Source organism: Sparus aurata, chromosome 18, assembly GCF_900880675.1.
Source record: "Sparus aurata chromosome 18, fSpaAur1.1, whole genome shotgun sequence".
In the NCBI taxonomy this organism is placed as follows: domain Eukaryota; kingdom Metazoa; phylum Chordata; class Actinopteri; order Spariformes; family Sparidae; genus Sparus; species Sparus aurata.
The window spans coordinates 22,586,487-22,613,176 of NC_044204.1; the positions used below are offsets into that span (position 1 = coordinate 22,586,487).

Here is a 26,690-nt window from a genome sequence, read left to right on the forward strand (position 1 = left end):
CAGACTAGTAGTCGACACTTTGACCCTACTACACAGTTCGAGTAAGTGGGTGTTAAGAAATGTTAAGTCCATGTTTCTACATTTCATTTCTACAAATCTTCAATCAACATCTTTTGTGTTTTTCTTTAATTAAGAAAATTTGATAAAAAAAAAAATCATTTTAATGTGTGACATTATTTTAATACTTGAGATATGAAGCACTTCAAGATATTCCAAAAAATGACAAAACAAGCACATGTAGGCACTGGCGACTCTTTGTACCACAGAGTTACGTTCTTATTCTGTGTTGTTGCTACTTTTACTTAAGTTTGTATTTGAAGACACAACTGGAAAGCATGTAATCTGTCATTCCCACACTCAGACCCAGGGGTGGAATAATGAATCAATGAGCAGGACTACTTCTCTAACCACAGACAAAGTTATTATTCGGCATCTGAGACACAAGTTCTGTCTCTCATCTGCGTCTTCACTCCGCCTCCTCGGCTCGATCACAGCGCTCTGTGTTTGACAACATTTTGATATATAGAAATCTATTCAGTGCCGGGGCTCTCTCACACACATAAGACATTATGCTCCTATACAATGCTTGCAAATTGGCCGCCTTCCTCGCATCTGACACAGTACAGTTGACTGTGGAAGTTTTAAATCTCAGCTCTGTTCTCTCAAACAGCAGAATATTTATTTACCATGAAACTGAGGAACTGTTTGGTAGTTTTCTACTGAGTCAGAAATGTGGCACATGTGCAAATGCCCAATCATACCAGCTCACACATCTTTGATTAGCATTAAATTGGATAAGAAAAGGCTAAAAACAACAAAGAAGCTACATCCTCCACATAAGCCTGATCAGAACGTAATTAACTTGGCATGCAGATTAAAGAGCAGTCAGTATCTGGCAGTGCTCTCGTGCAGACTGTTTACATGACTTGTCTGTTTTTTAGCATTTGCTTAAAAAAATAGAAAATAAATAAAAGGTGTGTATTGATGTTAAGATTGAGGGGATTTTTTTCAAGATCCCCAGAGTTAAGTGGCCCAGCTGTAAAGAGGGGTGGAGGGGGTGGAAACAGGGGGAGTGCTCGAAGCTGTCAGTCTGATAATGGATCATTCTCGCAGCCTCCTGTAAGCTTTTGTACGACGGGCAAAAGAAACAGGCTGCTGGCTTCTCTCTCTGTGCCCTCGAGGAAGAATTTGAAGGGATGGTCGGGGGTGCGGGAAGGGCTGCTCACCGTATGTCTGTGGTGGGTATCTTAGTACATGTGTGCTTTAAACCTACAATACGGCATTTAATAAGCAGAATTGAAGGGATCATGGCAGGCTGCACGTAGCAGAGCAAATTCAACACATGGGCAGAATAAAGGTTATTGTAGTCTAATGAAGACTCAGTTTTTGAAAATACAATTAATAGTTTAACACAAAGTAGGATGACGCACATTTCCCCTCTTTCCTGTAGTGCTATTTATCCATCTGGATAGTTTGACTGTGAGTTGCCAGGTTTGGGAGATATCGGCCATAGAGACGTTTGCCTTTTCTCGAATGTTGTAGAAACTAGATGGCTCTCGGCGTGTTGTTCTCAAAGTGCCAAAGAACCCCCCCAAACAAACTACATTTAAAAAACTCAACAGCAATGTCTCTTCCCAGATATGATGATCCACGTTACTCAAGATAATCCACATCCATGTTGTGAACAGTATCGCGCAGGAACTATTTTCTTTCTTCTTAACTACACCCGCTAAAGGAAAAACGTAAGATCGACTAGCTATGTGAGCCAACAAGCGTCGAGCTGAGGATGATGCCATCAGAAACTGCTCAAAACAAGGTCTGTGGATTATCCATGGAGTGACTGGGGTCATGATTTCTGGTAGGAGACAGCGCTGTTTAATTTTTTGGCCGCTTTGAGCTCCTCGAGCTGCCAATTCGCGAGAGGGCAGATGTCTCTTGTGCCAATATCTCCAAAACTCAGCAACTCAGACCAAAACAATATAGATAGATAAATATCAGCATGAGGAAGAGGAAACATTTGATATTTTTGATTTGGAGATGAACTATCTCCTTTAATTGATTTTTCTAAAGGGGCCTGGCTGCTCATTATGCTCGGGGGCTCTCTGGCAGGTTCGTCCAGCCATGCGACTTTATTTTGTAACATCTACTTGATTCAAAATGTCTCGTGTTGCTTCATCCAGTATTAAAACTTTACATACTACAGTAATCTGATGTATATTAGAATAAATCTGTCTTGTACTCACCAGGTAAACCTCTGGATCTAGTGGTGGTGATACCTTTCCATGGTGCACGTAATATTTCATTTAAAAGGTATTTAAGAATATACAAGTTTTGTGCTGCAGAGCTGATCTTGTGCAGACTCTGTCCTCCTGTAACTTTGGACATGTGGAAGATGTAAAGCAGTGCCTGTTTGGTGGCAGCATCAATGATAAAAAGGACACTTACTCTTTAAGTTGGGTTGAAGTCCTTAAGAAAAACAGCCATCACCAAACCATTTGAAGGATCATGTGTTTTAAATGCCTTGCTGTTGTTTAAGTGACGCTCTTTTAACAATCTCAGTTACATTCTGTGATTCAAGAGTCAGTAAGTGAAAACAGGCCCCTGTATTTAAACAGTTTGATCACTCATAGGAATGCATGACCAAAAAGCAGCCATACCTCCCAGTTATGTGTGATGTCACACTTGTTAAAAACTCCATGACAGGAACCTTGTGATGTGTCACTATGAGCGGGATTTTTGGGGGGCTGCAGAAGCAAACGGATTCTTTGATGAACAAGTTTTTCCTTTTTTCTCTTCGACATGGTGAAACACGGCATGTCAAATGTCCAGGAGCAGCGGCTGGATGTCAACCAGACAAGTCTGTGACAGAGGGAGCGATTGTGTTGGTGTTTCTACAGGAACACAGATAAAGAAAAGACCTCTTCTCATTTATCTGCCATCATGCAACAGCACTCCTCTATTAATAAGAGCTCTGATGAACTAATATAAGCTGAAGGTTTGTATGAAGAATCTGGCAGCTCAGAGGTATAAGTAATTCTTATTAACCCAAAAGGCCATTTAATGCATTGAAATAGATGACCAAGGGTTTGAGGAGCAAAGACTGTGTAGATTTAATGAGGTACGGTGGCGCCCCTTAGTGGTGAGAATGGAAACGTGCAGTTTGTTGTGCCTCTATTCTCCAGGAGCTGGGTAAGTGCATGCACAACATTAGTATGGATAGTACTCAAAAGATTCGTGACTATAGCTGTTTGAGACTCTAACCCTTAATTTCAGGGTAATGTGTAAGCAGAGGGTTTCATTGATGAGGTAAAATAGTTGGTCTAAGTGAATCAGGTAATGGGAGAAGAGTGTTTTTTGATTTAATGCATTTAAAAATGGTACTGTGTCCATGATTTGAAGCCAGAGCTGTTTTGGGTTTTTATTTAAAAGACATATTTTGAAGCGTAAGTGAAACCAGGGTGAACTCTGCTAGTTGTAAAAAATTGTACAGAAAGACGAGCAGCAACATAAATGTTCTCACTTTATCATTTTATGTGGCTGATTTCAAATCAATGAAAAAGGAGAGGAAAAAAAAATCCTCTCTTCCTGAAACAACATTTTACTAATGAACTATTTTGGTTACGTTTGCCTGATTGTGGGTTTCTCAGAACGAACAAACATGGTCATCAAGAGGTCTTGAACCAGGATATGCATTTGAAATCAATCCTCAAATGTCAAACACTTCACAGACAACTGCAATGTGTTCAGTTCAGTGTGACACGCTCTCAATAAATGTAGTTTTTCTTGCATCTTGAGCATTTGCATTGCACAGGTGTTCATGATATTTTCTTCATGACATCAGAATCTCCGAAGGCGCAGATCACAATAGTCGAACATCTATTAACATGATCTGTTTAACTCTATTCCACCACCTGGGCTGAGCCGAGGCCCGGCCCTGCTCAGCTGCAGTGCCTGCAGCCGTTCCTCTTTCCTTAAAGCTGACATCCCCTGCAGATATCTGCTCTCATTGGGTGTATCTGGATTTTAAAGATCAAGACAGCCATAAGAAGAAGGCAACAAAACAAAATGAGAGAAATGATGAGACCAGAGAGTCAACAGACTTAGAGAGGGACGTCAGCCGGGTTCATGTAACGATTAAACACGATAAATACAACAAAAACAAATCAAACGAACAAAACCAACTTTATCAAAACTGTTTGAAATAATGGACTGAACTATAAAAGATAAATAAATATTGTAATGTTTAATGTATTGTGTGATATTCTGCCTCTATGCCCCCAAACAGGTTGAGTGTATTCCACAAGTATACTTTGTCAGGTTTAGATCTTACAGTATCTCTGAGCTATGTTTATCAAACTGTCATTATTCTTACAGATATTATTACAACGATGTGATTCACAATAAGTTAGAATGATCATTTTTTCTTTTTTACTGAAAAATAGATAAATAAATAAAAAATCCTGATGATGTAACAAATGTGTTGGGTTCTGAACCACACAAACATTTTCTTACAACTGCAGAATAAGATTTGTAGGTCGGCGCATCTCTGCAGAGCTCCAGTGCTTCATTATAATGCTGCTTTGTCAAACATTTGATCTTTATCAAAAGAATTGCATCCATATTACAATTTCCATAATGCTCCAGTTAATGCAGATCAGCTGTGAGAACGCTTCATCAGGATCATAGGGTTAATAAACGGATTATACAAACCGACCTTAAAGGACAAGATAATTTCATCCTGTTTACTTTGTTTATATTTGGCGGACCCTGCCACCTGTCTAGCTTCAAACAGTATTCTGGGGACTTTATTTTCCCCTGAGAACAGCTTCTTTATTCAGTTATGGAAAAATACATATTCATGAGTTTGTATTGTTACCTCATTGATATTGTAAATATCAAAATTCTGAGTTTGAATTTATTCTCCAGAACTAGGCACAGACCAAAGATACAAAATATAAAAGAAGCAACTTTTTAACATTTTGCTAACTGGGGTGACGCCTTCTTTCTAACATAACTCGCCATCTCACCAAGCTCGTCAACATCTTCTAAACATACTCAGCCCCAATTTGCTGATAGCTGTTCCATCGTTGTGTGATTGGCTAAGCACTGAAATATTGTCTCGTGCTTTGGATAAAAAAGCAGTGCGTCATCGCCGACCTGCTGCTTGTACAGCAGCCTCTGCCATCAGTGATCACTGATGAATGCGTGTTTGTGAATGGGTGAATGTGGCATGTGTTGTACAGTGCTTCGAATAGTAGCAATGAAGTCCAAAATGCCCTACAAATGAGTTGGTTGTGTTTGTGCTGTTCTGTTTGTTGTTGTTACCCCTTTGGATTTGAATGTGTCAAGAAAACTCTAATGCCATACATGATCCATTGGTCCTTGAACATGTCCGTGCTGACCTGTTGTGGAATGGTAGTTTGTCTTTGCATTGAGATATTTAACACATCACTGGTGTAAAGTCAAGTGAAAGAAAGTCCCATTATCGCTTGGCACGACAGGCACATTTTTTTATTGGATCAAACATGGACTCTGGTACAGACAAGTTGTTTCATCCTTGTTGAAATACTGTAAATACTTTCACCGCTTCTATCTGTAGGTAAAACAACAAAATGCAGTCCTGTGAAGACAAGAGATGTTGCACTCGCTCCTCACTACAGACGGTGACTTTGCTCCTCTGGCTTCAGTCGTTGGAGTTGGAGTAAGCATTTTCACTGTGTGTTTTACCTCCCACGGACACTTTCCTCTTTCGTTGAAGCATGTTGAGTCACGCAGCATTAGATCCTCTTGCTTACTCTTTTGAAAGTCACACCCTTCTCTCCTGGAGTTGTGCAATTCTTAAAACACACATGATGGAAAAGAAACAGATGATTTTAGGTGACAATCCAACACACTGCAATTTCTGTCAAGGCCATTGAAGATATTTTGATAGCAAAATGTGTTGAGAGTTGAACTGCTTGAGCAGATGTGAACTGGTTGCTTCTCTCACCATGACTAGCTTGTCGTCGATGATCTCTGCTGTGAGGTGATACTGGGGGAATGGTATTATAATCTTGCTGCCTTCCATAGTGACAAGAGCCTGCAGGTTACAGAGGGAAATGTCCGATGAGCTCGACTGCACAGCAGCTTTAAGACAAGTTTTGACAGGTTTGCTGTTGAACAATCAGTTTCTCTGTGCCCGTTATTAACTCACCTTGAATTTGGCGCCTGTCATTGTCGCCAGCTCACATTCCTGACCGACGCTGAAATTATTGGACCAGGTCTTGCCGGGAATGCTTTGCTTCCAGGTGAAGTTGTTCCCATCTTGAACCAACTCTGTTATCACTTTGTCGTCCGTCTTGGCCTGCAGCAGCCCTGTGACACCAAATTCCACAAAGTTAAAAACGCATGACAAGTCACATGAATCCATTTATGGCTTTGTATCAATGAGAAAAAAAAAATGTTTACCGATTACTCCCAGAAACTCCTCATAGTTCTCTTGACTCTCCAGCTCATACTTCCCAGTGAAAGCCATGATGGTGAAAGAGGAGAGACGAAATGAGGAAGGAGTTTATGAGACGAATACAAAAAAAAAGAAGAGGAGTGGCCTTCTGCAGAAACTCTCTCAGGTCATTTCAATATCACTGCTCATATCCACCTCTTCCTTTTCCTCTGTGTCAGCCCCACATGTATGTGAGAAATGTCTGTCGTCATTTCTCCTAGACAAACTGTCACATTGTTTTCTGCCACACTGATGTAACTTGGCAGAAATCCCAAGAGCTTATCTGCTCCTGTCAGTGTCAGTTTTTTCCACACTTTACAAGTTCAAGCTTGCATGGTACACTGAAAACAGTGGAACATGAAATCTTACCAACATCCTCTAAATAGCAGTCCTGTAGGTCTTTTCACCATTATGGAATCATTTTTTGGCTGAGGACGTTCTTTTTTTAAGAACTTTAAAGAAGAGTAACGTTTTTTAATTGAAGTGGACACTTTTTAGACATTTAATGTTTCTTGTCAAGAACTGCATGAAGACGTGTTAGAAACAACTGACCTAGAATAATTTGCAGGAGCCTGTATACAATGAACGTGAGTTACTGTTATGGTATGTAGTTGAGCAATCAGCTTCCAGTGTCTGCCAGTCTTGCAGAGAGAGGAAAGCATTGAGTTTTTTCATCATTGGTTATTCTTCTGATTATTTTTTAAAATATTTTTTTTTTATTACTGTTTCGTCTATAACACACCAGAAAATAGTGAAACATCCAAAATGTCATTAAGAAAAAAATACTCAGTGCAATACAATAAGACTAAAAAGATATATGTATTGTATATGAAACCTTTATGCCAAATCAGTATTACGAGCTGTGTACGAGCCTTATTCCGCTAAAATGACTCGTTAGTGTCTTGAGTCTGAATGCAAAACATAAAACCATTAACTGAAACAAATTTCCATATTTTATTTTCTGCATTTGATTTCAGGCGACTATGAAAATTCTGGTGATGTTCAGATGATGCACTGTGAGACACTGTACATGATGATGTTTAGAAGAAGTACAGCTGTTTGAAGTGTCATCACATCTGCTGCAGATCACATATAGATTACAAACCAATCAATCGTCCTCGTACGGCATGGTTGGTATGACTAGTATAAACAAAATTGAATGGGTTAACAACAATAACATTAATACTTTGTAATAGCCTATAGTATTCTTCACAGAACCCTTGACACTGATCATTCAAATTTGCTACAAATATCAATTTCATGAAGTTAATACATCCATCAAAATCTCTTTTCAGCTCTTGGGGATTACTACATTTCATGTGAACAAGTTGTATAAAGCCCTTCGTGGCTCTAAAGGAAGCTACACAAAGTCCTCAAGTGATGTCACTTGAGTAAGCATCGGTTTGAGTTTGTGCAGTGACTTAATAAAATATGGACGGAGCTTCCAGGTCTGAAAAGTGAAGCCACCAGATGTGCCTTAATTCTGAATTCTTTCTAATGGCCAGCAGGGTAGAACAACAAGTCTGATTGTATGTAAACTTGATAGAAAATGGCCCCACTCCTCACTTGATTTACCATCAAGCAGAGGTAAGCTTTAGGGCGAGGCCACCTGTGATAAATTGCTACCATGGTTTATCCACGAGTTCTCAGTCAGATCCAGCCAGGACATTCTCCCCAGTTACAGGCTCTCTCGTTCAAATATGGTCACTTCTGGTTCCAAGAAAATTAAGATAGCGAAGGACTCTATGCAAAATTCAAGTCTCCAAAATCCATTTATTTGGATTAAAGTTTGAAAGGTAAAAAAATCTCAGGGTGCAGAGTAAGAAAGACAAGAGTTCACCACTCCTAAGCCGCTCCTGGTCTTTGCTCAAAGCCAGTAGCTCAAGGCTACATTAGCCGTGACTTGCCGGGCACAGCAAGGATTAGATTGTTTTAATTTTGAACTGCATGTTGTGCCTCTGACATATTTTACCATTTTTAGCCAAATGTTTTCCACTGATATGTAGTAGTATCCAGCCTAGTTAGTTATTTCAGTTGAAAAATGTTGCTGCTAATCTAAAATCGAATTTTAAATGATAATAAACTATTAACCTCCTTGGCAATGGCATTTTTTTTCTCTTTATTCCTCTTGATGATGAGCTTGCCAGAGTGAGGCCTGAACTTGTGGAGAGTCTTCGGTGAAGTTATGAATCAGCTGCTGGATTACTTTTTAAAGGATGGTGTCTTGAATTATGCGTGCCCTGTCTGCCCGGGCACGCATAATTCAAGACACCATCCTTTAAAAACACTAACTTACTGACGCAGTGAAGAGGGAAAGACACAAAGCCAGCAGGAAGGTGTTCACTCACCTCCAAAGCAGAGACCTTAGCAGAGAGTTACATTTTTTACTTTAGTCTTTTGACAAAGTACTGTAGTGGGACCTTTATTATCTTGTTGCTTGATATTAAATATTTGACTTCTTTTGCATGGAGAAATATGATTTTAAACAATAAGCTGACAGCAGTGATTCTGTATTGTGTTGTTCCTGCAGATTGAAATCCACACTTGTCCCTGCTGCTTATGCATTGTGGACAGGAGAAAATCAAGACACTCCCAATTTATTATGCACCGAGAGCCAACATCAGGTGACCTACATGATTAACATTTTTTTTGTTATGTTAAATGGCTCAAAGCACTTGATTAAAGATGCAATAATCAGTATTTTTGTGTTCACAAAGGATAAAATTATGTCACAGGCGTCACCAAATTAATGACGATGCTGCTCTTTATCGGCTAGTTGTATGAATAAACAAAAAGAACTGATTAAGAACTGATTTGTTTTTGTTGTTTGGAAAATAGATTTGCAAGATAAAGTCAACCGAGTCGACCTATAATATAACTACAGCCACTCCTAACATTTTACTTGAATTACAATTTGTAATAATAATAATGTAATAATTACATCAAAATATTTTTTTATAAAACTTGTCAGTGGTCATCTGCCTCTGGTATCATCATTATATTCAAAACATACTGTACATGAGTTAATGGGAAATTATGAACACAAATACATTTGCTAAAATAGAAACAAACACACAAAGAAAGACGTGTTAAATGTGGTGTTCCTCCTAAACTCAGTGGACTTGCTCAACAATTCTTTCAAATGAGGGTGAAATTTCTGTTTGTAGAGATTTAAAAACTGTCCACTGATGGACTGTTGTCTTTACCAGGTGTGGAAGAATGTCGGAGTCATTGACAGTCAATAATTTACATTCTGGTATTTGCCTCTCTTGTGTGACCCGAGCCTTTAAGATAAAATTAAAAAATTAAAATGAAGTGGTAGGTGGCAGTGCTTTTAGATGACTAATGTTTTTTTTCAGCATGAATAAGTTGCCAGAACACTTGCTCACAAAGATGGATTTATTCATCGGCGTCAAATTGGTACATTTTGTTATTACTATGTATGTTGTCCAGGACACAGGGGGAAATTAAAGTGGCCTGAACTACTAATAACTACCACGTCATTACTACTCGATCGGTTTCCATGACAAGAATATGTGCAGTGTTTGACACCAAGAAGAACATTACATTACAATAATTCAGTTATATTAGTCTAGCTAATCTGCTTCTGTACGTAAGTGGCAAGACTGGAGATGATTTTGCACATAAAGATCAGCTTACTTTTCATTGTGTTAACATTTATGCCAAATTATAAATACCAAACCCTTTTTGTGTTGAAGCCACCATGTTGTCACTAACTCGCTGTTGGTTTGGGACAACAACCCCGAGGGAGTGTGGAAGTCTGTGCACAACACGCCAGTGAGAGGGATGCATTGTTTAGATTTTGACGGACTGACTCGACGCACAATTGGGGGGTACATGCGTCTTTGAATGTCCGATGACTGGCATTTTATTCCCGTCTCATCTCGTCAGTGAAGACAAAACATTTTATGATTGCTTTGACTGTCATAGATCTATCTTAAGCTCTTATTAACATCTTATATAGATTGTCGGATGTTTTTTCTTCAAAGTATTCAATAACGAAAAACACTGCAGTGGGGAAATAAAGGATCCAGTGATTTTGAATTTGGCTCACACTAAAGTCACCATATATCAGCTTCTGCTACATCATTAGTCCACCTCTCTTCAGTGATTGTTTAAGGTGAAATGGAACAAAAAACCCTCCCTGCCAACGAGGAATTGGCAAACATTATCAAGCTGATTGCCTATGATCATCTTGAAATGGTCTCCAAGGTAACAACAGTATGTGCTTGTCTACTGAACGGTGATGAATCCAAACCTGCTCTTAACTGCCTTCCCAAAGGTCCACAGTTTAACATGGCTGCAAATGCATGACGGTAGTTCTTGTTGAACAAGGCGTAGAGAAAAGGGTTCAGAGAGGAGTTAGCATATCCGAGCCACATGAAGGCCTCCAGGACCAGGGGGCTGATGCTGTAGCCCTTCAGAGGACGGGCCATGTTCAGGCAAAAGAAAGGAAGCCAGCAGAGCAGGAAGACCCCAATGATCAGACCCAGTGTCTTCACTGCCTTTTGTTCCTTCTTCAGGGAATGGCTTTCAACGTGAGTCTGGACTCGTCTGCTGGGGTCAGTCCTCATCGGACTCTGGTTCATCTGTTGATCGATTGCGTGGATCCACCTCGCTTGTCTCCGGGCGGCCATGAAGATTTTCCCATAGGCAAACAGCATGAAACACATGGGAATGAAGAAGGAGATAGCTGAGGTTGCAAAGGCGTAAGGAACTTGAAACATGGCCGGACAGCGCTGAGGAAGAAACTGGGTGTTCATGCCGAGGGAGACGCAGAGAGTGGAGAAGACCAGAGGCAGAATCCAGCAGAGCAGCAGCAGCATGGTCACACGTCTGGGAGACATCCGAGCATGGTAGTGCAGCGGGTCGCACACTGCTATGTATCGGTCCAGTGCCACGCAGTTGAGATTAAAAATGGAGGACGTACAGAAGGTGACATCGAGCAGGAAGTGTACTCGGCAGAAGCATTGCCCAAAGTGCCATCTGTCGATGGAACGCACCAGACTGAAAGGCATCACCAGCACAGCAACCAGGAGGTCTGCCACTGCCAGGGAAACCATGAAAGCATTGGCGAGCGTCCGGAGGCTTTGGAAACGTGCCACCGCGGCCATGATGAGGAGATTTCCCGTGATGGCCAGGACGGGGACGGGTAGGAGCAGGCACAGCACAGTGACTTTAACAGCGGTGCTATGGAATAAAGCAGGAGGGTTAGTCAGGGTGTGGTTATCTGAGGTGTTAGTTCCTGCTGTGGAAATCATGATGAGGCAAGACACGAGCCATCAGCCACTCGAAATAAATCCATGTGGATGCCTTTCCATTCAGTGTCGATCATGTCTTACTGGCTGATCTAAACCTGTCTCTGTTCCTTCAACATATGGAGCTGCGTGTCCTGTGATGTATACCAGACTGTCTCGGTGTGTGTGTTTGTGTGTGTGCATATGCCCATTATTGATCCACTGACAAAACAAAGCCCATCAGGAGTAAATGATTAACTGGCATGTACCAGGAGTCAGTGGGCCATGAGGTAAGGGGACAGGTGGGTATATAGTTAGACGTGTCATGGCTGAGCTGTGATCACAGGTCGGAGAGTGGTCTATATAAGCAATAAACACACATTTATCTCTTCTCATTGGAAACACTCAGTCTAATGTTTGCTCTTTTAGCTCAGACACTCAAAACTGTCACACCGCAACTCAGAACAAACAAAATCAGAAGTTCTTTTTTTTTTTTTTTTACATCCATCAACAGAGAGAGCTTGTCTCCAAGCAGCATTTGAGCAACATTCTATGTTTATTCATGTATCAATCAATCACATTTTCTAATATTGATATTCAGAACTTTTCGAACATCAAACATACAAACAAGAAGATATCTGATGATTGTGCGCACAGCAGATAAACCAGGTTATACTTACATTCCACAACATACTATGAAGATGTCAAGTGACTGCAACAGAAAGGTGGTTGTTTGTCTTATCACACATTTTACACGAGTCAGGTTCTTTGTCATGTTCAGTCTTTTTTTACAAGGCAGATTTTTTTGAAGGGAAGATTGTGTCGGGTGAGGTTCCTTTTCCTTTAAATTATTCTTTTGTTTCGTCAAGATGCATGCACTTATGTTCCAGTCCCAGAGAAGGCAGTGATCAGTGGTTTTGTCTTGAACTCGTTACTGTCCATTGAAAGAACCCTTCTACGCCGTTGTGGACCACGGCTACAAAAACATAGACAAAATATCTCTGATACAGCAGCATAGTCAATACTCAATATCTTCAGCTTACATTGACCACTAATAACACTGACAATCCACTGACTGATGGGTGATCATGGGCTCTTGTACAGTGAACGCAGCAAATCTGTTAAATCCTAATCCACAAGGAATGAATGAGTCACGTCTCAGTGAGTCACACCTTACCATCAGGCACGATGCTGTCTTTGTTGAGCCCTCCCTTGTCTCGATTTTTCCCGAAGGAGAAAGAGAAAACACCCCCAGTCGTCTCCTCACCTGCTTTCCCTCCTCTCACCTCCCCTCTCAAGGCTCCCTGCTGGAAGTCTGCAGGGCTGCCGGGCAGCAGATTGGGTGTGGAAGGAGTCGGGGTGGTGGCCCCCCAGATGTATAATGTTTCCCCTTCGGGGCAGGGTGGGAGGCCCTTGCTCAGGTAGCTGGGGCTTGGACTGGGTGAGGAGGGCAGGGTACGCTGGCTGCCATTCAAGCAACTGGAGTTGTGATCCGCTGAGCCTTTGCGTGAGTTTCCAGAGGAGCTGATGTTGGAGGAACGGTAGTTGTACGCCCTCCAGCCAGGACGTTTACGCTGATGACACTGGCACTTAAGAATGCGGATGAAGGCCAGCTTGAACTCGCGGTTGTAGCAGGGGTAGATGATGGGGTTCAGACAGCTGTTGAAGTAGCCCAGCCAGAAGATCACTTTGAAGAGGACATCAGGTGGGCGCAGGTTCACATTAAAAGACCCTGGAAACAGTAGCAAATGGAGATATTCAATCCAATCATTCATGGTCAATGGATTTGTACAGAAAACTGTAATGAGTAACTAATGAATGAACTTCTTCAAGACCCTGAACACACTTTTTTATTGAACAGCTCCTCAGTGTGAGTAAGGGTCTCCATGAACGCAGTGCTTCTGCTATAATTGGAAGAGTATTGGTTAATTCACATTAATTACCTAAATATTTAGTTTTTTTTTTCCTCTCCGTGGTCTTTTCACTAGTTTGAAGTGGGGAAGGCTCAGTTGGGACTTTTGTGCACCAATCAATATTTATCAGCATTTACATTTTAATTGTGGTGACAGCTGTGGGATTGTCCAAAGTTAAAAATAAATTGCACCTAGCAGCATCCTGAAAGCAAACATGTTGCATCCTGTTTGTTAATCTGCACATAAGAAAGGCAAACTCCACTAACCCCTCCCTTCAGTCTGTGCTAAACTAAGCTTAAAACCTCCATCTCTGTAATTATTGCACAGACATGAGAGTCGTATTGATCTTCACATCCAACGTTCAGGGAGGAAGTGATTAAACGTATTTCCCCAAATGTCAACCTTTTGTCCTAAAAACACATGTTCAAAGATGCTCAGATCTCTAAAGATGCTTAATATCAGATGTAAGGCAGAATTTGAGGGAATGTATAAAATGATGCTCAAGACATATTTTTATTGAATGGAAAAGAGGCTGTTTACAAAAGGGGTTCAATAACTTATAATCAGGGATGCATGGACTCAGCCTGTGACTAAATTAATCTATCTGATGTTGAAAACATTGAACTTTAGAACTGCCTGTTTAATCAGGTAACTATCCAATCAGTACATTAATGGCTGGGTTAGGATTTGTTGAGCCTGTCTGTGCTTGCATCTTGTATATTACCCAGTAGGTGGCAGCATTGATTAAGACTCACACACAGGGCTGTACAGTGAGACTTCGAACAGACTGGATATGAAGCGCAAGAGTGAAAAGCTCAGAGTGGACACCCAACTGCTCATCATTAAAGACAGATCTTGTGCTTCTTTTTTATTAAAGAAAAACCAACGCGGACGCTCTGTGACAGTTCATCTGGAGGACTTTTATAACTACACAGAGAGAGTTGGATGACCCCGAGTTTCTTTTAAAATGAATACACTGGCAGAAATGAAAAGGGAAGACATTTTATTTGAAAGCTAGATAACAGCTTTGCCTCTCAAAGGTTGTGGAGGTTACACTAACACAGCAGGCTCTCTCATTCTGCACCGGCGACTGCTGTGTATACGTGGGCAGGTGTCCTTTTAGTCACCCACATCTTAATAAACAAAACGACAACATTACACATGATCCTGAAGAGGGTTTGTCCTGTGTGCTAATGAGTGAGTTAAACCCTGTTAATCTGCCCTTGCGGTGCCATTTCTTCTCCTGTGGCCAAGCTTAAATAGAGGGTGAATATTTTACCAGCTAATGAGGTTAGAGGGGGAAGCCTGGAGATAAAGAAACTGAGAATTTATAAGCAAGTGTGGGATCAGTGTGAAAGAAAAAAATAATAATTGTGTGTGTGGGCAGATGTGAGTGAAACTGTTTCTTTACACCAACCCACATTCTTAAATTAATATCATATTCCTGGAGAGGCTGATGATGCACTATAATCTCAGGCTTTCAAGTGTGAAATTACCTCTGCTAAGATATTACAGACACCTCAGCTTTCCTCTCCATAAACATCAGATCAACAGCTTTAATTTTTAAGCACTACAAGGTACATTATATCCTACATAGCCGAGGGGTGAGATGTATCATTGGCTGCAAGCAGTGATAACAGCCTGAAGGCAGTCGTGTCCACCAAATGAGCTGAAAAATAATCAGAAACTTCTTGTATAGTCTTGGAAAGAGAAGCAGCTGCTACTATATGAACTTGACCTCACAGAGGGTCTGGTCCACACACACTCACACACACACCAGACTCCACAGAAAGCTGTCTGAATGCGTCTTGCCCTTCTGTAGATGAATGGGTCTCTGCTCAGTGGCTGGTATTTTCACATGCTATTTTCGCCTCTGGACGACCATTCAACTGTGATTACATAACTAAGTGACTGATGCCCATGATTGGGATTCAGGGCTCAATGGAGTAGAAACAAAACTTGTTAGTTCTTTAATTTCTCTCCCGGTCTGTCTCTGCCTCCTTTGTCTGTCTCTGTTAGAGAGCAGCTGGTTGCAGGTACTGATCACTGCCTGGATCATAAGTCTTCTTATTCTTGGTCTAGCATATCTCAAATAAAGAAAAACCCAATGAAAGGCACAAACTAAACTACCAAATTTTCAGTATTCATACATGATAAATGACTAAATCAATACAGAAGTTCACTGTGTGATGATTTTGCAAACACATTTTTATCACTAGAAAATTGGATAACAAATAATAAACAGTAATAGTTATGATGATGCTTTTGAGTAGAAAGTTGTGTAATGTTAAATAATTACATACTAGATGTAAAGAAGTATTTTTCCATCATTCTTCATAGGTCTTATTTAAAAGAAAAGTTTATTTTTGAGTGTCATTCCCAACTTGTCAAATACTGATGCTTTTGGATTGTAGGTCATATCAGCAGCCGACCCAAAGTGTCTGACACTCGAAAATAAACATTAAGTGAAATGTGAAAAATTTCCATCAAAATGTTTTCCAACCTGATGTGAGACTTCATCTGTTTTAGACTCGTTGTCTGTCCAACCAACAGATATATACAGATGAATATATATTTAATTTGCAATTATTGGAAACATTCAAAAGTGGCGAATGCTCAAACTGGAGAGCCAGTATCTGTTTTTTTTGTGCATTTATTACTTAAAAATTGACTTAATAATCTTAATCAAGCATTAATCAGTTATCAGAAATAAACATTTTTCATTTGTCATTTTAAATCATTACATTAAAAAATACATCTTTAAATATTATTATGATATCTTTAGGCAATGTTCTCTCTATACTGAATGAAATCTCCTCAAACGCACTTCATAAATGCTAGTGTGAGCAGAGTATCTATCAATATTGACTGTGACTGTTGAGACACTCACAAAATATAATTTCATTGAGAGCTTTCATATATAATCATCAGTAATGTGAATATGTTGACTCAGTAGAGTAGAACAGTCTGGTAAGTTGAGAAAATGACATCACTACACTGTAATATACCAGGAAAAGGCAACACTTAAGCCACGTCACCATATAACAATATCCAAAATCTGAGATGATAGCCTAGTCTAGTCTAGTCTGTATTTCATATATAAACCTCCCAGGTGGGCTATAAGAGGGGCATCTGGAGGGGCAAACACAGCTGTGTGGCTCTAGAGGCCCCGACAGAGATCAACACTGCCAGCATGCTCCTGTGGCTCCTTTCTGCAGGATAAAAGTGTCGGAAACACAGAAAGAAATCTGGTTGACAACAGACTTTCCTGTGGCCAGATAAGGTCTGTGTGTTCAGGTCTTGTGTGAAGCGGTCTTGTGCTTGTCTCCTGAAGAGTGTTTATGTTGAAAGGCTGTAGTAAAAACAGCAGAGGATGCGAGGGGCTTGGCTGTGAGACAATGGTACATAGATAACTGTGGGAGGGTTGTTGATGGCGGTCTCGCCCTTTTCTGTTAGGAGAAATGTTTGCACCTCCTTCTTGAGGACAGGCACACGTACACACATCTCACTATGAAACACAGGAACATCTTAACAAAACAGGCATCCTGTTATTCTCACTAATTGGAAGAAGCAATGCCTAGTCTGTGCCACACACACGCACACACACACACACACACACACACACACACACACACACATATACACACACCCACACACACAACATGATCGGTTCCCCAAAAACTCACACATCCTGTTTCATAACACACCCATAAATATGATTAATATGTCTTAATCTGAAAGGACAGAAGTGTTATTGCCCTTGCAGATTGCTTTCAATTAAATCATAGCATGAAGCTATTTCTGGAAAATTGGGCTGACATGGCAGAGCCCCTCACTTTCACCCCTGCTGCCCTGTGGCCCCTCCAGCTCAGCTCTGCCACCTCCTTTCTTCTTCATCGCTTTGACACTTAGCACTCTCATTATTTCTCCCCTTCAAAAACCACTTCAATTACCCCCTAGAGCGGCGGGGGGTGGCCAGATCGTGCAACAAGCCCCCAACCCCCTCCAAAACATGCACATGTGTGAGATGCACCCAGGAAACAATTGGTTAAAACCCCAAAGTGTTGGTTTCTCTCACATATGGGCTGACGGTTTGCACCAGTTGCTATTTGCGAGGCCTTCACAGGGGATGAGAGCATGCGCTGGGTGTTAAAGAGCCGTGGGACAATGTGTGCAATGAAATATCATGAGTACCCCCCGAGGACTGGTGAATTCTTTCCAGCTCATTTCGGAGCTGAGAACAAGAGAAAACAGCTCGGTGAAACCAGAAAAGTAGAAGTTTCCCTCCACTGAATCTTCAATTTAGAAGTTAAAACAATTTACGACATTGGTAACACTTTAAAATAACAGTTAAACAAACAATTAAATGCTTTAAAAGCCACTAACCAAATATTATAAACAGCAGTTGCAACTTTCCAAAAAACAATTGCTTAATTAACAGATTGTAAAGTGTTTCATCGTTCGTAAACAGTGAAATAACTACTAGTTAAAGTTACATTAACTATAAATGTATGATTTATTAATGATGGTAATTATAAAGTGTTACCATGACAATGCTTTAATGTTTATAATAGTTCTTCTCATCTTAGTTCATCATCTAAGTTTAGCTTAGTTGCTGATTACTATATAAATCAATAAGTTAATGGACAGGAAATTACTATCGACAACAGTTTTTCACAATCAATAAATCATCAATTGGTTTCGGCTTTTTTGCATTTTTTTCTTGTCCATGGGTGCAGGAAGCATTTAAAATGTGGGTGGGGCAGTTTCACCAGAGGTTTCGGGGTTCTCCTCCATAGTTTTAGTGTATTAACAGGTGGATTGATTCTTTATCTGGCCATAGTAGCATGAGAAAATGTATCAGTAGGCTTACATTTCACAATTTCATCCAGAGGAAGTGCCCAAGATCACTTATTTGATTATATATAAAAAAGTTAAAAGTATGTTGATATATTCAGTTACTAATTTATAAAACCTTAAATAGCTTCTTAAATAGAAATGGTGATGAATTAAGCTGCTAGGCACTACAATAAAAGCTCTTCAAAACTGATAAGTACACTGAATGAAGTTTTGATTGCAATCAATTTAAATGATGCAATGATACTACATTTGAAAATTGGTGGGTGGCGTGGACACAGGAGGACAACGCAAACCAGGCACTCTGCCGTAGGTCCCTCTGATCTGTTTACTGCTTGTCCAGTGGACTACCAGGGCCACGAAAATCTCTATCAGCGTAACTGACAAACGTATTATTTACAAACTTTATGTTCAGTGGCTGTCCGGGTTTCAGTGCGCTGTGCTTGTGTTTTCTCTTGGGTGCTTAAAGCAAGCAGCCAGCCCTGGAGCTGATGGAGCGGAGCGTGAGTCGTAGTTTCCTTGGTACACTACACCACCTCGACTGGCTGTCGCAGCTGCAGCATCTCTGGGCTCGTTAGGTACAGCGGACAGGCTGGGTGGTGGAGCGGTGGCAGCCTGTCCACCTGCTGATGGACCAGTCTGCTGGTCGACATCAGTGAGGGCATTTTATCAGATTAGATGCAGCTTCCTCCACAAAGGAGCCACAAAGACTTTATACTACTTTTTCACCCAAAGAAATCTATATTATATTTATTATATATATATATTTTATGTATATATGACAATATTGTAGGGATGAATGATGAGATTTTTGATAAAGATTTAAAATCAATCATGATGTATAGTCTCATATCATAAAAACTATATGATATGGATATTGTCCAGCCCTGCATCACATAGATGATATAGAAGCATTTTCATGAAACTCTGGCTTCTTTCATTGCGTCTGACCCCTTTTAAAAGCCTTTTTTGGTCTGTTTCTGCAGTAGTCTCGGATTCTTACTGTCGGATGATAAGGTGTCATTTTTTTCCTAATGTGGAACAAGAATGTGTCATGAAATAACTTTAAGTTTTATGTCAGCATCACTGACATACAAGCGAAGCCAGACGGGTCAGTGAGTGTGTGTGAAAATTTCGGGATGCTTTTTGTCCAAGGAAGCTTGCCCGGAGTACCATTAACTTAAAATCTTTGATGTAATGTTTATAATCTTGGAGTCTGTATACCTAACTTTGCTCCAAGTTAAAGGCTTAATAGTCACTGAAACGGAACGACTCAAACTAGACCATCAGCTGCATGTTTGCCATTTATATACAAAAACTATACAAAAGGATATTGATCTGATGGATCAGATGTTGAGGAGAGAGTTCACATATGTCCTTAAGCTGGATGTATATTCTCCGGTTGAGGGTTGAGGGGTCAGAGGTCACAGCAGTTCTTGCCTCAGGTTAATCATCAAAGGCTTATCAGCAGTGATGCATGAGAGAGAAGCAGCTGCAGTCACACCGACAAATCACTCAAAACGAACATGAACATTCTTGCACACATCTACACAAACACAAAGACTTTTTCAGCACACAAACAGAACATTCATGCCATCCACAGCCAACGGCTCACGCACACCACCCTCCCGATCATAACCCCCCACATACGCTACATATCAGCGACAGTGTGCAGAGGAAGAAGCAGAGTAAAAACAAGTGTGAGACAGGAAATCCCACTCTGTGGGTGGAGGCTAACGAACACACAGGGAGCAACACCAGGAGTGAGCTGCTGCCCTTTAAGGCTTTTTAGTATTTAAGTTCAGACGGGAGCCCAGGCACAAACATAAATGGAAAATCTCCTTTTGGAAATAAAGGAGGCAGGAGACAGTTTCTGTGTCCCGCTTCGATTTACTGGATATATAGTGGATGTATCATGTGGCATTCCCCTCCAGGAGACTAGTTTGTGTTCTTTCCTTTAACGCTTCTAGTTAAGAATCAGCATGAAATAAGGCTGTTTGGTGCTTTGTTGCTGTGTATCAGTATGCTACACCAGACAGGGTACAGAGAAACATACCCTCTGGGGTTTCTTGGCACTTTGTTGATTAGTGTTACGTAAACAGGCCCCTCCTGAACCTCCAATCCCTCTCCTATCTGCTCTATGAAGCCTCTCAGATCTGGAAATCTGAAGTTTGGAGAATTACATTTCCTACGTGCTTCTGGTATCTAAGAACGCCTCGAGGCGAAATAATTCCTACTATGTGACCCTGCATAGTGATCCTGCCCCATGTACTAATGCATGTTGGTGTGTGCGTGTCCATGTGAGGATGTAATGAGCTGTGGCTTGAAGGCAGGAGCATAAACACATTCCCATATGACTGCACACATGCCGATAGACACACACACACTCCACATGGGATCAATGCACTGGCAAATCAGGCAAGAGATCATCTTAAGAAGAGCAGCCGTGCTTGCAGTTCAGACTCCATCACTGATGTTGTCTTAGCCTCCTCGCCATGACACAGCTGGCGGCCGTTTCACCACAGAATATAATGTTCGATTTCATCTGCAGTTGTTTTAAATTACCACGACAGCAGAGTGTTGACCGCCTGCCAGTCTGAGTGGCATCAGGGAGCCCGGGCCGGCCCCACAGGCCTCTGAATCAACTGACCAGAGCAGAGAGAAGCCATCGAGTCTGCAACTTGGCACGCTCGGGCGGTGTATTTGTTGCACCAAGTGATTAACTCAGACTCGGGGGATAATGCAAAGATAACACTAATAATGTTTGGAAAAGCTTGAGAAGAATTCCCTCTCAGTCCCTTAAAAACATCATTTGTCCCCAGACTATGAGCCACGAATTTAGACGCTATGACGCAAGTACAGGTTTGGCACTGTGGAGTGGATGAAGCATAACTGGAATATTAGATCAAAATTTTAAGTCTGTGTCATAAAATATCAATTTAATTACATAAACAGAGGCTGTAAAGTCAGATGTGCTCCCACAGTGTCATATATTGAAAACTGCAGTATGGGTGATGTTATTTTTTTTATCCCTGCAGTATAGATCGACCACCACAGTATATCAAAGCCCACTCATAGGTTCGGTGACAGAGCAGTAAATTGGAGAGTTTGCAGTGCCAGCAGCCATAGATATGATTTAAAGGCCAGCAGCCGCCTTTAACTGCCTCATTTTTAACTTCCTACAGACATGTAGATGACTGTTATATCTTTCTGTGTGAGCTCATTGACTAATGGAATACCATGTTTTGATTTGGAGGGTGTTGTGAGGGAAAGAAGTGGGGGGTTGTGTCTGTTCTGTAAATGGCCGAACATTGGGGTTTATTTCTGACAGTGTAACGGACCACGTACCTATGGGTAAGGCGAGAAAGAAGGGCAGCCAACAGAGCGTAAACATGCCGACAACAACTCCCAAAGTTTTTGCCGCTTTCTTCTCTCGGGAGAATTTCAGAAGTTTCACCGTGAGGGAACTTCTCGCCTGGGACGCGCGGCCCTTCCCGGTGCTTGAGCTGCCGGGCTCCTCCTGCACCTGCGAGCCCTTGTGGATCCTGAGGGTCAGCTCGCTGGAGTTCATCCTCTCGCGCATCACACCGGCCTCCAGGTTCTTAGTGGTCCGTTTGGCAACTATGTACACCCGACAGTACATGGCCAGAATAACGACCAGGGGGATGTAGAAGGAGCCGAGGGAGGAGAAGAGCGCGTAAAACGGCTCCTCGGTGATGGGGCACACCGTGTCGTCCGGCGACGGCGGCTGCTTCCACCCGAACAGAGGTCCGATGGAGATGACCACCGACAGCGCCCACACCCCGAGCATGGCCCACAGGGCACGCTTCTCCGTCACGATGCCCGGGTACTGCAGCGGGTGGCTCACTCCGATGTAGCGGTCGATGGATATTACGCACAGGCTCATGATGGACGCGGTGCAGCACAACACATCCACCGCCGCCCAGATGTCACAGAAGATCCTGCCGAACACCCAGTAGTCGAGGATCTCCAGGGTAGCGGACACCGGCAGCACCGTGGTGCTCAGCAGCAGGTCGGCGATGGCCAGGTTGATGATGAAGTAGTTCGTCGGGGTGCGCAGGTGCCTGTTGCACACCACCGAGAGGATGACGAGGATGTTGCCCGCGATGGCGAACACGATGAAAGCCCCGAGCACCAAGCCGAGCGGGATGGCTCGGGTGAGAGCCACCACGCTGGGCTCCGTGTGGTTCCCCCCGGAGCTGTTGGTGAAGTTGACCTGGGAGGACGCGCCCAGAGTCCCGCCGAGTTCCGAGGAACCATTTTTCCACAAGTTTGTGACATTGTCAGTGCTCAAACTCATTTTGACTAAAGAAGTCCTCCATAGCAGGCTTCAGATCACTTATAACTGCAACTCACGAAAGAGCTTTAAACATAAATAAACTGTCTAGACGGCGCGAGTCTGCATGGTGTGACCGCGTGTTTGCAATCTCGGTTCCAAACCAGCGCGGAGGAAAAGAAGAACACGCTCACTGTGCAGCCGTGCGGTCCCCGTGCAGCTCTCCTTCTCCCTGCGCTCTCCCGAGGCTCACTGGAGAAGTGAGGGGGGCAGCAGTCATCTCCTGCCTCCTCTGCGCCACACACAGCTCTGCCATGTACTGACCAGACATACCTAAACACGAGCCCGCGAAGCGCGCATGACGCACAGTGACTGCACAGAGAACGCAAAACATATATTTGGATCATTTTGCGCACCTATGCGGGATGGAGAAGAGATTTGCGCGTTTTGGGAGAAACGCCTCTTCGGTGTGTTATTTGTTTTTCCTCACTGTGGGAGGGTGCTTAGTTGGACAATTACGAGTGAAAGTCTTCGGTGCCAAACCACCTGAGATTTGTAGCGGAAAATAAGGGCGCGGTAACTGTTGTTTTATATTCGACATTCGCTTGTTTTTTCTGTTTCCAACCAGACCTAATAAAAAAACAATCGTGACCTCAGTTACGCTTGAGGAAGTAGGTTTTTCTTCTACTATGTGTGGTCCCTAAACATATTTCAGATGTCCAGGCAGGTAAGGAACAAGGTTAAGCTGCTGAGGTAACTTTTCACTAAGTTGAAAAGCAGATAACGAAGTCACACACAATCCTCTTGGCTTTAACAGGTACTTCTCTCCTATTTTGGTCAAACGTCGGAGTTCCTTATTTCGGATAAGAGTTAGTGAGGAGTGACTGATTTACTGGGCTGGGTTCAGAAACATGCACATTCCTAAAACCGATGTTTATCCTGTTTAAGAGCTTGAGCAGGAGGATGAAATACAAGTTAAAGTATGAAGTACGGTGACCTTTAAGATTCAGTGATTGAACAAATTCTCTTTAAAGGTCCGTGAATGTGTTTTTATTCACTCACCAGGAGTCGTTTGGATTTACAACCACGCAGCGTCGTGCCAAACTCTGCGCAGTCTTTGTGGTCCTGATCTACACTGACTTATTGTGATGTAGCCTAAGGTTCTCTTTTTGAACCCCGAGCTCTGAGATTGTGTTAGAATTTCAGCACATTTAGTGAGTTTAATCTCAATATTCATGATTTTCTTGAAACAATATTTTGTTGGATTAGATGTTTTCTTTTTTATGGTGGCCAAGACTCAAGAACATTTCCAGAAACACAACATTTCAGTTTGTTTTCTGAAATGGTTGGAAAATGTTGTGTTTTCTGAGATGTTGTTGGGTTTTGATAAATATTATGTTTTGTGGATTTACTGTACTAGTGCAGTGCCCGTAGGAAATATGTATTCCTATAGAAAAGTGGGAGGTTAAGTAGCTTTTTCATGGATGGCCAAATGAGGCTGTGTTTGAAGGCGGGACATCAGGGATATTTAGGTTTGTTGTGAAATCCAATATATAATTGGCCGTTTTTGACTATTTTTGATTTTGCCATTATATTTCACCTTAAAAACTATTTACTTGGTGTCATTATTTTCAGCACAACCTCACATGTGTGACTGTACAGTATTTTGACATACTGTATTAACACAATGGACCTAAAATCACAAAAAAACATAAATTCCGAGTGGAAAAAGTTAGATTTTTTTACTGTGAAAACCACAAATATGTTTAACAAACCATTTTTATTACTTATAATGCAAATATAAATTGTTGTTTGCTAAATACGTGCATACATTTTAAAAATTTACAAAGTTATATGTAACTATTTACATTTAAATGCAGGCAATGCTCAGGTCTGCCTGAGCTCCTTCCAGCTGAATGAAGAGCTGCACTGCCTGCTCCACATTCAGCTTCTCCTCATTGTTTTGACTCATTAAACAAAAAACCGACTCCACTACACACTAAACACACCACACCAAACACTACGTAACACACTAACTGCACACTCCAAACACGCTAAATGTCACAAATCTCTGAACTCTCAATATCACTGTCTCTACACCGACCATCGTTTCCTGTCATTCATCCGCCTCCGTCCCTCCCAAAACTTCCCGTTCCTCAACAACCAAACTTGCTGCTTGGACACTTCGTGACAAAAGCCAGTTTTTACCATTTCTTCCTGCACCAGACACAAAGCAAACGTGAGGGCAATGTTCGCGAAAAAGCGTGGCGGACATTATTTACCCTAAGTCTGGTTTTGGACGTGCCGGTGCGTCCGGTCCGTCGACTCGGGAGGTGGGCCGTGTGGGTGGGCTAGCGGCTAGCAGCTAGCTACCCATGAACATCCACCGATTCCGATTCCACTTTGTTGTCCGCGCGTCTCCGGATCTCCTCAGACCCGAACAGACTCGGTCCGGACTTGTTTAGTCTCATTAACGCTCTGAGGTCGAATTACGCGCCGGCGCGTCCAAATCACGTGACCAATTTAAGATGACGTAGCAGCGAGACGGAGCCTCTGTGAGTCTCGGTTCTGCGGTTATGTGTTCGAGCAACCTTCAAACTATATACCAGTTTTTAAATCGTGTTGATAGGCCAAGTAAAACCGGATTACGATATATTATGTACGCCATGTTTTTTCGCTAACGTTGCCGTCACGTTTGCTGCGCATTTGGTGCAGGAAGAGACGGTAAAGAGATCGGGCTTTCCTCACGAACATGTCCGCAAGCAGGAAGTGCAAGCAAAAAAACACGTTCCTATTGGTGGAAAAAGGCACCACACCAGCCAATCACAAAATTACATGGCAAATCACGTGATTTGGTTGCTGAGGGCGGGGGGGGGGGAAGATTTGGAAGGGACGGGGCAGAAAGTAGTAGTGCCAGTTACAGAGGCAGCGACAGAGATCGCAAGTTTTGAGAGTTGAGAGATTTGTGACATTTAGCGTGTTTGGAGTGTATAGTTAGTGTGTTATGTAGTGTTTAGTGTAGTGTGTTTAGTGCGTGGTGGAGTTGTTTTTTTGTTTAATGAGTCAAAACAATGAGGAGACTGCTGAAGTGGAGCAGGAGCTGGAGGAGCTCAGGCAGACCTGAGCCTGGGGCATTGCCTGCATTTAAATGTAAATAGTTACATATAACTTTGTAAATTTCAAAAAAATTATGCACAAATTTAGCAAACAACAATTTATATTTGCATTATAAGTTATAAAAATGGTTCGTTGAGCATATTTGTGGTTTTCACAGTAACTTTTTTTGTGATTTTAGGTCCATTGTGTTAATACAGTATGTCAAAATGAAAAAATAACTGTACAGTCACACATGTGAGGTTGTGGTGAAAATAATGACACCAAACAAGGCAAGGTAAATAGTTTTTAAGGTGAAATATAATGGTAAAATCAAAAATAGTCAAAAACGGCCAATTATACCCCAGACCCCAGAGGGTTAATCCACAACAGTCAATTTAGATGCACAGAACAGAATGGGACCGAACCGCTGGCAAAATCCCGGTCTAGCTTGTGCCGCTGCAGGTATCAATCCGCTTGTTTCTTAAGGTATGTCTTGGGCTAGAGCTCTGCAGTGATTGGCTCTGGTGCGCACGTGACTGTAGTGGCTCTGGTGGACAATGCTCGGCGGAATTTGTAAAGCATTTATGAAATAATTTATTCACAGTATCATTGTAGTCCAAACAAATGCGACATTGCACACCCTTGAACCACGCAGCAGCCATGTTGAAAGTCTCAGGCCAGTCTGATCCTGATCCGCAGAGATATCTGAGGCACAGATACACACACACACAGACCGACATACAGAGATTCCTTGCTTTTATAGAGAGATACTGTTGTTTTGTGAAATA

At 41.9% G+C, this 26,690-nt stretch overlaps 2 protein-coding genes and 1 pseudogene across 2 annotated transcripts; all 3 read right to left on the minus strand.

Moving 5' to 3' along the window:
* Positions 1–5,482: 5,482 nt before the first annotated feature.
* LOC115569093 (gastrotropin-like) lies at positions 5,483–7,124 on the minus strand. Its single transcript, XM_030397012.1, has 4 exons — positions 6,448–7,124; positions 6,194–6,354; positions 5,990–6,079; positions 5,483–5,837 (listed from the first exon to the last, which is right to left on the minus strand). The coding sequence occupies exons 1-4, from the start codon at positions 6,512–6,514 to the stop codon at positions 5,778–5,780; spliced, it is 378 nt and encodes a 125-aa protein (XP_030252872.1). The 5' UTR covers positions 6,515–7,124; the 3' UTR covers positions 5,483–5,777.
* A 2,738-nt stretch (positions 7,125–9,862) lies between these two features.
* On the minus strand, positions 9,863–12,154 carry LOC115569092 (5-hydroxytryptamine receptor 4 pseudogene; annotated as a pseudogene).
* Positions 12,155–12,276: 122 nt separating this feature from the next.
* LOC115569091 (alpha-1A adrenergic receptor) lies at positions 12,277–23,272 on the minus strand. The gene is made up of 2 exons (XM_030397011.1): positions 21,858–23,272; positions 12,277–13,471 (listed from the first exon to the last, which is right to left on the minus strand). The coding sequence occupies exons 1-2, from the start codon at positions 22,828–22,830 to the stop codon at positions 12,906–12,908; spliced, it is 1,539 nt and encodes a 512-aa protein (XP_030252871.1). The 5' UTR covers positions 22,831–23,272; the 3' UTR covers positions 12,277–12,905.
* Positions 23,273–26,690: the final 3,418 nt, after the last annotated feature.